At 40.1% G+C, this 12,638-nt stretch overlaps 1 protein-coding gene across 11 annotated transcripts in view; it reads left to right on the top strand.

Annotated features, from left to right (window-relative positions):
- The window catches only part of ESRRG (estrogen related receptor gamma), a 392,291-nt gene that overhangs the window by 25,353 nt on the left and 354,300 nt on the right, over nt 1-12,638 (top strand). The window contains exon 1 of one of the 11 annotated variants that reach the window (XM_077175917.1): nt 4,120-4,311. The exons of 9 other annotated variants lie outside the window; for them this stretch is intronic. In XM_077175917.1, the coding sequence (XP_077032032.1) occupies nt 4,214-4,311 (98 nt within the window). In that variant the 5' untranslated portion in view covers nt 4,120-4,213. Of the gene's footprint in view, nt 1-4,119; nt 4,312-12,638 lie in introns of those variants that run through there. One more of the 11 variants, XM_077175920.1, reaches the window with a different exon arrangement.

Here is a 12,638-nt window from a genome sequence, read left to right as displayed (position 1 = left end):
AAGAAATTGTTGGAGAGTTATAGATGTTCATAGCAACTGTAGCTATAATAAACACATGCAGTATATGTTTTCCAAGCTATTTTGTATGGGTGAAAAGCTGAAACTGGCGTTTTGTATGAACAATTCAACTTAATCACTGAAAATTTATTTCCTAGTTAGGGTGGTTTACCGGCGTAGCATGAAGTTTTACACCTTCGTTTAAGTTCATCTGGTTATGAAGGCTCAGTTAAGATTGGAAAAGAATTTAAATTGGATCTAGATACCTTGAATGAATTATTCCCAACGTCAAATTTATCGTGATGCCTCCATGGTGATATTTACATCTGTATTATCACTTACACTAGTTTCAATGCATGCTGGATATTTTAGAGAGCAAATAAAAGATAAGAACAGTGTGAAAACCCAAATTTTAATTGTACTCATAACAAAAAAATGAGCATACTTAATGCAATGGGATAGAGAATCCTGAATGACTGAGTAGTGCAGAGCATCTAATGGGAAGAGCAAGTAGCTTAGGCATACACAATTCCCAGTGTTTGTATTAGTTTTGGTTTAAAGTCTTGATAGATGAAAAGGAAAAAGTGACTATTATGGAGGAGTTTCAATGAGAAGAATTTAGCCACTCATTTTGTGATGAATGCAGAAGGTGTTCCATATGTTGATTAGGATCCATGTGCATTTAAAAGTTAAAAAGAAAATCCTGTAGTCACAGTTATTATGCATAGATAGACAGAGGAAAGGACACATTCGGGACCTGTGCAGGAATCAGACAGGTCTAGATGAACAGTGTCAGACTTAATATTTAAGCAAAGTCCTAAGTGTCTGAATAAAATAGGTAGGATATGTTTCTTGGAGTGTCTGTGTACTGTTGGAGTCTGAGACTGATAATTAAAACTGATACTGCTTATTGAAAATCTTGAGACTAGCTGAAAGGTGTGACTTGAGAAGTGTCATTACGCTTCTACTGGACTTCTGTTTCATCACAGTTACCTTCAGTTGTTCCTCTTTAATTACAAGAGCCAGAAATCTCTTTTTAAATGAGAAAGCTTGTCTCTTATTACTTGACTGCTGGAAACAAGGTTTTAAAATCTAAAACAAATATGCGTATGAAAACTGAGAATTTGCTCTGGTTTAGTCATTTGTAGTATTATCTGTAAGTGTCTTCTTGATGATATGTTTGAATTTTAAGGCCGTCATGAATTAAAGAAGCTTTCTAAATTGTTACAAGTGACAGACGTCAGGAAGACAGGGCATGGCCCATCTTGGACACCTTTAGAGGAGCAGGCAGTGGGGTTGGCTTCCAAGGGCCACCCTTTCTACTGGGGATGGGAGGGATGGAGACCTAGAGCTTCTGACATCACATAAGCTCAGGGTCAGCCTCCCCTTCAGCTCCCCATCCTCCTTGAACATATTTTACGGTCCTGCCTTAGTAGCCAGACTACTTTACCTTGCCCTCTGAAGGTTGGAAAATAGGCTTTGAATTGTTACTGTTCTCCTTGCTGGATACAATGCTGTGAAAACAAAATTCAATGAGAAAAATCAGAAGTGAGAAAAAAGGGAAGTCAGGGTGCTGCAGGTTGAGGTGTATCTTGGAAGGCTGGGAGGAGAAGGATTTTGCAATTCCAGTTTGTCCCATGTTCAGGACCTGTGTATACTTTTCCAAAAGAAGGTAGCTGAAGGAGCTGTGTCCCTGGATCTGTATTGACCCAGCTGTGGCAAGGGGGCACGGTTATAAGGAGAGGTAAAGAGGAGTGGAGTCAAACTCGGAGTGGATGTCCTCCAGCCTTGGCAAGTGGGTCTGTGTGGATATGGTCATATTACTGCTCATGCAGCATACAGAAGTCTCAGCTTTTCTTTGCTGATGGTTGGGTATTTAGAGGCTGTTGAGGAGGAAACTTCATTCACTGAAATTCCTGTTTCCACTGGGATTTTAATTTTTTTTACTTATCTTAAATTAGTTCCTTGAGTTTCACTTGGCAAAAAGAACTTGTGTTACTCTGCGCCGAATTTCCAACAGAAAAAAACCCCTCTTTTGCTATGCTAGAGTCAAAAGAGACCAGGTGGACAAGTGCTGTGAGTGAGTTTTGTGCAGTGTGGGCAGCAGGCTGGGCACTGGAGCACAGAGAGCAAGCGGTTCAAGGTCACTCATGGCCCTTCCTATGGCACATCTGGGAGCAGGATGCACAGCTGTGAGCTTTAGTCCTTACTCTTCTCAAGCATGCAATCCCTTTCTCACAGCTTGAGCAAGAGAGGGACAGGAGCTGTGCTTTTGCAACATGCATTAAATGTGGTGGTGTCAGTTTAGGCAGGGAAAGGTGAGGTTACGTGTCGGAGGTGACGCAGGCAGACAGTGAGCCCTGCCTCATAGCCAAGATTTTGAGTTGCTGCCTTGCAGTGTCCCTTGAGGGAAAAGAGCAAAATTAAACCTGCTGATGCCACCACACACTTTCATTTCTCTGGTGTGACACAGACCAGGGGTGGACAGGTTTCTTCTCCCAAAGGAGAGAGACAAATTTGGGAGAAATGCATGTTGAATCAATATGGTACCCTCCTGTAAATGGTGCCTACTTTTAACAAAAATTATTTTGGATGTTTCACTGATCAGATTTTGCTTCTTCTTACCTTTTTTTTTAATTTGTATGGAGGTGAGGACATGATCTATGAATGTCTCATAAAATTGATCCACAAGCCCTTACACTTGTTTGTGCTTGTGAATGAGTGTGTGCACACGTGTGCAACGTGCATACACAGACTTGGATGTTGTGTATACACAGGATCTCAATTATTTTGCTGTTTGAATCACAGAGCATGTTGTCTTGATGTACTGTCACTTTTGGTTTCTGCCCTTTGGAATAAAGTTCAAAATATTAAAGAAATAACACGCAATACACTAGTAGCTAGAATAGTCATAGTGCCTGAGGGGAAAAAAGGGTGGTGATTAATCAGTTTCACAAATGCCCAGCAAAAAACCTCAACTCCTCCTAACCAAACCCTGCAATGGTGCACTTTTAAAAGAGATTCTTCTAAATTTTGTTTCTGAGATTTTTCTGGTATCCTGGAGAGAGAAGTGGGTCCTGTTTGGGAAGCAGCATGCAAGCTCTATGATCATGCTCTGAGTGCCGGGGGAATGTGTGGTCCCAGTTGCTCTTTGGAGAATCACCCTGGGCTAAATGGTGAAGCAGCTACATCTGAATTAATTATTGATAATTCTTTAACATCGAATGTGAGGATGTGTTTGGAGTATTGCCTCCCAGTTAAGAGTTGAAATAGTTGTAGTAGATGTATTCTTTTTAAGTGTTGCTTTTCTGGTCTTACCAGTTTGCTTGGACAGCAGTAAGAGCTGCAGAAGCTGGTGCAGGTTCTGCCCATCACTGGTTTGGTTCTGGAGGGCCAATTCAGGAGCTAAGGGGTCACTAACAGATATTTGAAGCCACACTGAATTTGGTCAGGATACCAAATTTTGCAGAATTTGGGATGGTGTGCTCCATGGTTTTAGTCCAACAGGGACCAGGCTAGATCTGACCCTAGATAAAATACTAAATGAAAAGAACAAGCCACCTTCCACTCCCCAAATCTTTTACTTTGTCCTCTGAATCAGAAAAAAAAGCACTGAGCAGTGCGTGACTGATGCAGGACAGGCTCAGGATTAATTTAGGATAAACAGGATGCCTGTTGCACTTAATTTAGAAATTCTAAGGCAGAAAATGCTTTTGAGTGCAGCTAACCGCTTCTCATCTGCAAATGCCACAATCAAGACAAAGCAAAAGATACTGTGGCGAATTCTGCAGTTCACAGTCCTGACACAGTCAGAACCTCCTATTACAGTGAGGGAGACTTCTGCTTGTATCACGGCTGCCTGGGATGCAGGATTTCAGAGTGCATTATTAAAAATAATGCAGCAAATATTCCATTTCAAAAGTCCTGCAGGACATGCAGCAAATGCCGGTGGTTTGAACTGGGTGAAGTTGTCAAGGGTTGCTTTGCTCTCCAGAGCCTGGCAGTAGCTCCACTGAAATGTGATGCCATTGGTTTTCAGCAAAGGTTTCTTTCTGCAGGGCTGCAAACAGAGATCAGCTGCTACTGTGTATACACAACTAGGGAGCAAATCAAGCCGCACATTTAAGCAGCCTTTTTAACCCTGAGACTTTCCAAGATTTCTTCTTCACGCAGGAAGTTTCCTTTATATTGTCAGCAGTAGCACTTTGCTCATGTAATGAGATCAGAGCTAGGATCACTGCTGCACAGTAGAAAGACTTCCTTAAGACATTTGTCCTTGAAACTGCACCAAACTCTTGGAAGAACCCAGAACCTGTAAGTATGTATGATATAGGCAACAATAGCACGGTGCAAAGCTGCAATCAACCATTTTACAATATCCGATTAGCAGAGCAGGAGGGATTTCTTTTTTCGGATGTTATGTTACATTCATTTTCAATTTGTTCTAAGGAAACAAATCAATTCGGGCTTCTGATACAGTGACTTTGCAGTAGATGAGCTGGTAGTAATATGTTTGATTTAACTATTTGTTGCTGTCATGTAGCTTGTGGGACAGATACTGTAGCCATCAAACTGTAAAGAACTTTTTTTATGTTTTTAGGCATTTTTAAAGGATTTGGGGGTCCATCTTGCAAATAAGTTTCTGCTTTGCTCTTTGATTTTGGCAACCCCACCCTACGCCAAACTATAAATAACAAGGCAAACGGAATTAGTCCGTATTGTTTTTAGGTAGCAATAAAATATATTTGTTTGCAGGCTTAATTTAGTCGTTAGCAATGTTGCTCTGTTTGGGGTGTTTTTCGTCTTAATTGGATTCTACTCAAGGCTGTCTATTTTGTGTTTTACTATCTTGTCTGTGTCTGTTTAAGTTACTTTGACGGGACTGCAGTCTGGTTAAACCTGTATTTAAGCACTATTTATATTCTGAGCACATTTCTGGTGAAATAAGTGTTTGAGATTTTTATTTTTTTTAAACCCTTGAACAGTATAGTTGTATTAGCAGTGAGCGCCAGAGGAGGCACAACATGGATGAATGTCAGACATAGACCTCATAACCCAAGTCTTCCCTGTACTAAGTCTGACCCAAACGTGTCCACTTTGGCAACTGCAACTAATAAATGCCTTGAGCTCCCTTTCAATAAATTTTTCATACACAGCGATACTTCTGCTTATCAGATTAATTTCTCCCAGGTTAGCTTGATTGATAGCTGGACTGTGATTTCTTAAGAGCTTTCTCCATGAAACCCCACTGAAGAGCTGCATTCCATTTAACCAGTGAATGTAAAAACTGGTAACCATGGATTCAGCCACCACTAACTGTCGAGAGCAATGACTTGTTGTAAACAATACAAATGAGCCAGGATAGCAGAAGCAACCAGACATGAAATTATTTTAATAGAAATTACGGTAAAGGTCATGTGATACTGTATTGGCTTGAATTCAGTGTTAAAGGGAAAGTATTTTGGTTTTTCAGGTTTGATTTAAATGCACATCTCCACTGGCTTCACCTTCGTGTAAGACCTCCAGAAGGGCAAATGAAACAGTTCTTTGGAAAATCCTCTGCTTAATTGTACATTGTGACTTAGGCCCTGATCCTGAAAGTGTAGGAATAGCTACAGTACGTGAATAATCAGTGGGATTATTCCATACTAAAAATTAAGTATGTTTGTAGAATTCTGACCTTTTAAGATAAGTTATTAAGAAAGAAATATATTCTAAGGAAATAATAACCTGTCACTAAAGGTAAATAATGGAAATGCAGGTTTTACTGATGGTGTGTGGTTTGACTGGAGATCGTGGTTTGCTTGTTTCAATAATATGAAAATAAGTTATATTTATCCCTTTGTTTTTAAGTGTTATGACTTTAATTTCTCATCCAATGTGCCTCAAATCCTTTTCCTAATTTATAGCCTCTCTTATGGAAAACTGGTAAACCATGGTGTCAGCTATTATAATATAGCATGACGATAGGCACATGCAGATCGCATGAGCAGTCGTGTGTCTTGTCTCAGGAATTTCCATCCCTACAAAATCTTTGCTGACTCCCAGCTGTCACATGGCTGTCACTCACAAATTCTGACCATAACCAAATCCTCCTTGCCTGGGCATGCGCTCACCAAACCTCTACCCATAGACACAGGCACCAATGTCCCTGCTTAAGCACTTTCTCTGCATAAATGTTTCTCCTCCAAACCTGCTGCATTCCACTAATGTTTTTCCCTTAATTTTCTTCCTGGGTGCTGCTTCCTTGATCTGCCTGTCCTTTGTAAGGAGGAACCTGGAATAGGAATAATAGTCAATAAGAAATGCAAGCAAAATTAACTTTGTGCGTTATTTAATATCACATTTCGAATTGGTGTGAATTTAAATTCACAACTTTCATGGCCCCCTAAACTTCTTCAAGAAAATTAACCCTTACTGGTCTCTAGGCAGAATTCTGTCCCCTTGCAGTGTACTGGCTTACTGTTTTGTGCATTTGTGTTTTGGGACATTTATATTATTTGGAAAACTTATATTGTGAGAGTCCTGGGCTGGAACTTTGGTTATTTTTATTTTTCTAGGTTATTTCTATATTTCATAGGTGTCACATACATCTCTGTTGTTTTACCAGTAATTTTGATTTATATATTTTTCAACCAGAAGTATTTCAGACAATTCTCATCAGTCTCTTACAGCTGACCAGTCTCAGCCAAGCACGAGTTGCCACTAAAATGCATAGATAGATGCAGGAGAAATCCTGCTCTCCCTATTTTTCTGAGCTGCCTTGCCAGACCAAGGGGGCAATTGCTTCTGTGAGTTGGGAAGGTGAGATTTAGTTCACACATAGATTAACAGCAGGCAAAAATAGACTGACTTCTATTGAAAAGACATACTTTTGAGAATTAAAGGGAAACCATTTACACAGGAATATTTGGGGGGGAAGAATGCCAAATTGCAAAATATTTTCTGTTGTTTGACTTTGTCCATCTTAAGAGGGTATTGGTGTCCTCCTGTATAGCAGACTTGTCAGTATATTAACGTTTTACTCAAAGGGAGGAGGTGGCTGGACCGGAAAGATACCACCTTGACTTTGCGTCTTTATCCTGGAAAGAATCCAGAACTGAAAGTAAAATGCAGGTGAAAGCACAGTGAGGCTCCAGACCAATATCCAAGTAAATCAGGGAAACCACACTGACCTCCTTACCATGAGCTGATTACAAAGCATCAAAAATTCCTTCAGCTCTTGAAAACCAGGTGGGGCTTTATCAGTCTTTGAGCCTGCCAGAGGAAACCATGTTTCAGGGGAGGGGGTAATGCAGTGTTCAGGAAGGAAGGAGTGCACTATGACTCCATGGACTTCAGTGGCATGGGAGAATGGGCAGTTTTCCTCTGCTTAAAGTATCTTTGGCACCTTTACAATCTGTGACATACGTGCTTATTCTACTCTCCTGTATTTTGCATTGAATACTGATTTTGTAATGCAAAATTTGCAGGATTTAGCGAGTGAGCTGCCAGAACTCTTTGCCCATCTGCAGATGATAGGAAGAACTGGGAAGCATGTCTCTTTCTTTCTCCCATGGTTTATAAAGGTCAGATGCTGGTTGATGGGCAGCTGCAGGAGAATTTTCATTTGAAGCAGAGCTCTGGGAAGATGTATTTGAATCCCCAAAATGGAGACCTCAGTGTTTTAGCCATAGAGGAATCTTAGTGATTGAAATCAGTTAAATGTTGCAGTGCATACCTGGAGTCAAAAATATTTACCATGAAAATAATTAGTAATAATTAATGATATCTATTTTGTAATAACAGTAATATAGAATAGTAACATTAAGTTGTATTTTACTGTTGTTATTCTATTTACTTTTATGCCAAGATTACTTTTATCAATAAGATATTTTGTGTATGAAAATATCACATTTGCAGTCCTTTCAACTAAATTCAAGGGGGATTAAGTACAGGCACCTTTAAAAAAATTAAAAATGGATTTGTGATATAGAGATACAAGATGTAGGGAGTGTGGGGTAAACTGTTATCCATATCCACTCACACTTTACTTCATAGTTGAGCCAACCAACAGCACTGCAGGTAAGTGAGAAATAAATTGGTAACTTTTGCCAGATGGATTCCTGGCTATTAGAAACTGGACTGAAACGACTTAATTCCATGGAGCATGGTAAACTAGTTGGTCACTGAATAACAGAATGATGTTCTTTGAATTATTAACCCTTTGTAAACATTACAGTGTTTTATAAATTTCTGCTCCTTTCTGGTTGTGCCTCTTAGCTTGTGTGAGTAAGAGAGGTGTTTTTTTGAGGACTTCTGTAGTCATTTTGTCTTTTGAACATTTCCAAATGTGCTTCCTCCCACAAGCTATTGAAGACCCATGATTTATGGGTTGTAATGTTTTCCAGGTCAGCATAACTGTCATAGGGTCTAAAGGCAGGACTGTGATCTCTATCAGCTGCATTAACTTTCCATTAACTTTACGTGACTAGAACGTGTCTTTGATTATTCTGCATTATTCCTTTGTACAAAATAAGGTCATTCTCTGTGTAGTTTAGTTTTAACAGAACCAGACTGTCACTGACCATCAGCTTTTGCATGCATAGACTCTCTTCTTCCTGGCAAGGCTTTAGGCCCAGATCCACAAAAGGATTAGATGCCTTAAGTGGGACTTAAGTGGGATTTAGGCATTGAAAGCCCAAACTGAGATCTTCAATATCCCCACTGAACTGCCACCTAACCTTAGAAGTTGCCTAACCTGTGTGAGTGCCTATGTTTTCAATATCCAGCTTTCCCAGGTGGCCAGAGATCTTCTTTGGATGTTCTCAAGCACTTCCATCCTGACAAGGTTGAGCCTCTCTGCTCCCATTTTTCCCCTCCCATCCCAGCGGACTTGAGAAAGTGCAAACTCTTGTTGCAAAATGGTGGATTTCTGTGTGTGATATCTCTCACTTTATCCAGCTGTGTCCTTGAAGGAAAGGACCCTCCAGTAGGTTTCTTTTAGGAGAGCCTGGGAACCTTGAAAAAGGTACCAAAACGAAAAAATTTGACTATCACTGCTTAAAAATGGAGCTCCTAGAGATGAAGCAGGGCTGCAGATGAGTGTGGCCTTGGCCTTCTGCTGGCAGCATTGGATTGTGCTTGCTCAGCAATGGGTGGTTCTGAGTTGGGTGGCACAGGAGGCACAGGAGGCACAGGAGTGACTAGCAGGCTGAGGGCTCCACGGCACAGGAACAGCACCTGAAAAGTGGGTACTGGGATGTGGAATTAGCATTGCTTCCAGAGGTTTTCTTGGAGAATCCAGGCCCTGGTGTTTTGTATGAGCAGTATTTGGAGGAAGAGCTCTTTTCTGCAAGAAGTCACTTAGGGTTTCACCTGAGTATGATACATGGTGGATATTTTGTTTTTTGAAAGCTGGGCTTATTGGGGTGTTCCATGTGCACACCCAGATATAATAACCACTTTTTGTAGGGCTTCAGTCTGAAGCATTTCTGGAGCTGTGGCAGGATTGATAGCTGTCTCGCTCTGCAGAGGCCAAAGCAAATGTCTTGTTAGTAGCAGAGTAAGTGGTCCTGTGCCATCACTTATTTCTCAGCTGTACTCGTGACATTTCATGTGTTCTCAGCCATGTCTGTTGTTTGTTTAAATCCTGCTAGTTCCTTGATTTATCAGTTTTCTGTAGACTTTTGTTCGACTAGTCCCAAATGCTATCCTATTTCAAATAGATGCATCCTTATCAGCAAATAGTCTTTCATCAATGGCTTTAACTCTTTCACATAACTCTGCATATGTCCACTTTGACCTTCTCTTCTTTAAAATACTGATTTTTTTTTTTTAAATGGGTACGGTATTTATGAAATCTCTTAGATTTTCTCCCAAATCATTCTGTCTTTTTGTGACAAAGTATCTTTTATCCACATAATTAGATAGAAATATTTTTCTTTTTCTCTTATCTTATTTTTTTTTCCCTGAGAGGGAGAATTCTTCTCAGGAAATCCCTAGTTTATTAGTTTGTTAAAGATAGCCAGACTGTGTGCAATCTTAATATTATTTCTTGCTGCCTTTGATTTATGGACCTGTGTACAGTGCTGAAAACAGAAATACAGAATGTAGAACATATTTGTATAGAAGTATAGCCTAGAAATTATAAAAGCACAAAAAAGATATAGTTTTTGTGCTAAAAGTAAATTTAGAAACTGCAATCATGGAAAGCCTATATACAGTGAATAAACTTAACATGTAATGACAAGTGCAGTGTATGTTCCTTAAAATCCTAGAAGTGTTTATATACAGATAGGTAAGATTTGTATGACTGTCTATGATAATGACACCTTAATAGCTAAGGATATTATTAATGTATTTTTAAAACTGATACAGGGAGCTCTGTTATTTTAATGGAGAGTATATGTTGTAAATTAACCCATAACTTTCAATCTTCTCACTTTGTGTTTTCAGAATGGCATGCTTGAATTATTATACATTTATTTTAGCATTTTAGTGCACCCAAACATTGTGAGCATTAGTTCATCATACATCATGAACGTATGACTATTGTATGGAACCAATTTTAGGTATAGGAAGTTCAGCAAGTGTTGTGCCTTGGTGGTTGCCAGATCACTTGCATGCTTGCTAAATCCTATGCACAGTGCTTCCGTTTGCTGGGTTACTCACTGAGCTTTTAATAGTCAACTTAATTTTAGTTAAGGTTCAGTTTAGTAACTCTTGCAATTAGTGGAAAATATTGCCAGCATTCATCTGGTAAAGCATATTACTTATGAAAGGCACACTTGGGGTATGTGCAGAGGTAAAAGATAACAGATCGATTCTGGTGGATCCCATCATGACTGGCCTTTAAGGGTAAATTACAGAACATTTTAATCATCGGGGTAACTTTGCAAAAAATGGAATCTCTGGTTTGCATGTAGGAGGACATTTGGTCTCCCTCGCTCACCGCTGCTTCCCAACACCAACAGTGGTTCCGTGAGTGGGGTCCCTGGCTGCCTGCCCGTGTCAGGCCATGGGCTTCACATCAATGCCCCTGAGGTGCTGCTCCTGAGATGGGCTTGGAGCCCTCAGAAGAGTAAGGGTTCCTATTTTATGGTAAGCTTTTGAGCCCCCTCTTGCCTTTTTGCTTTTCCTTTCTGAAAACCACTGAGCTGTCAGAGGCAAGTCTGCTGCTTGACTCTTCTAAGGCAATTTGATGGGTTGTTTAATGGGTACAGGTAGAGGACTCTGGGTGAGATTTTTCTGCCCTCATATAAAATGAAGATATGATTTCAGCCAGCCTTTTAGTGTCCTGAGAAATGAAATACTGGGGACAATAACCCAAGTAACTAAGAAATAACTTGGAAATAAAGGCAAAGGCGCAACAACCAAATGCAGCAAGAGAGTGTTTTTTCTTTTTTGCCAAATGAATAGGTTAAAATGGATGCATTTGTCTGATGTTACTGGAAAATGAAAGCCATGTGTTCCCACAGGATGGACACTACAAGGACAGTTCCAGCAGTGCCCTGCCCTGTCAATGGTGCTCATGTCTGATCTGGGATTTCTCAGATCCATACATACCCAAAATGCAAGTCTCTGACAGAATAAGTAGAAATTGTATTACAGAGGAGGCACAAGGGCAGATGCTGTCTTTCTCATAATTGTGTCTCTTGCTCAGAAGTTAATGCCTGCTACTTTTGAGTGGAGAGAAATTCAGGAAGGCATATCCCGATCCAGTCTATTGGGCTCCAGTCACGATCCAGTCACTGTCTTGTGACTTGTATTGTGTGTGCAGGGTCCTATCCCAGTTAGAAATACACTGATTTAAATAAAGGTAATGATTTTTTTTGCCTTAGAAACCTAGGGTAGAAAAGTGGAGACTGCTGACAGGCCCCCTATAGAGTTGGGTGAAGAAGAGACAGCAGAGAACTCTGATTTGTAGAAGGATGTAGGTAAGTGAAGATCTTTGCATATGGAATCACCCCCCAGCTGTATGGAAAAGCATACAAGATAATGTCTTGGCTTCACTGAGATCAGTGGGAATCAGTCTGGATATCACTGCAGGTTCTGCACACTCAAGTGCTGCTCTTGCCAGTGACAGAAACCCCAGCAGAATCCTCACCATCGTGTTAGGTTTGATCTTTATAGGAAAGGTATCACTGCTGGTAATATTGTGGAGTAAAAATTACTGCCAAATACAGGGAGTTTAAAGCTTTCTGGTTTATATTTTGACCCTGTTGTTCTGAGGGATACCAGTATAAGAAATTGAAACATCCTTGGGGCTTTTTGTGAAGGAGGCCAAGAATGTTGCCCCCATTTTGTTCCAGTTACAGGAAACTGGGGATCAAGGGTTTGGATGCTAATCACAAGAGGCCTTGAAAAAGGAAAAAAGAGCAATACCTACCTTAGAAGAATATTTGTTTGTTTGTAAAGTTACGTGAACTTCTTGGCAGAAAGGAGCCATAAGAAGTTCCAGGCGGTTATTCCTCGGTGACAGGAGTCTGTATTTAGGCTTCTGTTAGTCTCCTTTATTTATAACAAAACCTTTGAATATCATTTCCAAGATGTTCAGCTATCAGAAATGAAGTGATAATGAGGACAGAGGGTAGGTCATGAGTCTGCAAATAAGTGTGAGATGGTGAGCTTAACCTACCAGGTGAAAGAAAAGTCAGTAT

Source organism: Agelaius phoeniceus, chromosome 3 (assembly GCF_051311805.1).
Source record: "Agelaius phoeniceus isolate bAgePho1 chromosome 3, bAgePho1.hap1, whole genome shotgun sequence".
NCBI lineage: Eukaryota > Metazoa > Chordata > Aves > Passeriformes > Icteridae > Agelaius > Agelaius phoeniceus.
Note: the sequence above shows the minus strand (reverse complement) of the source record. Positions and strands in the feature narration are given on the sequence as shown.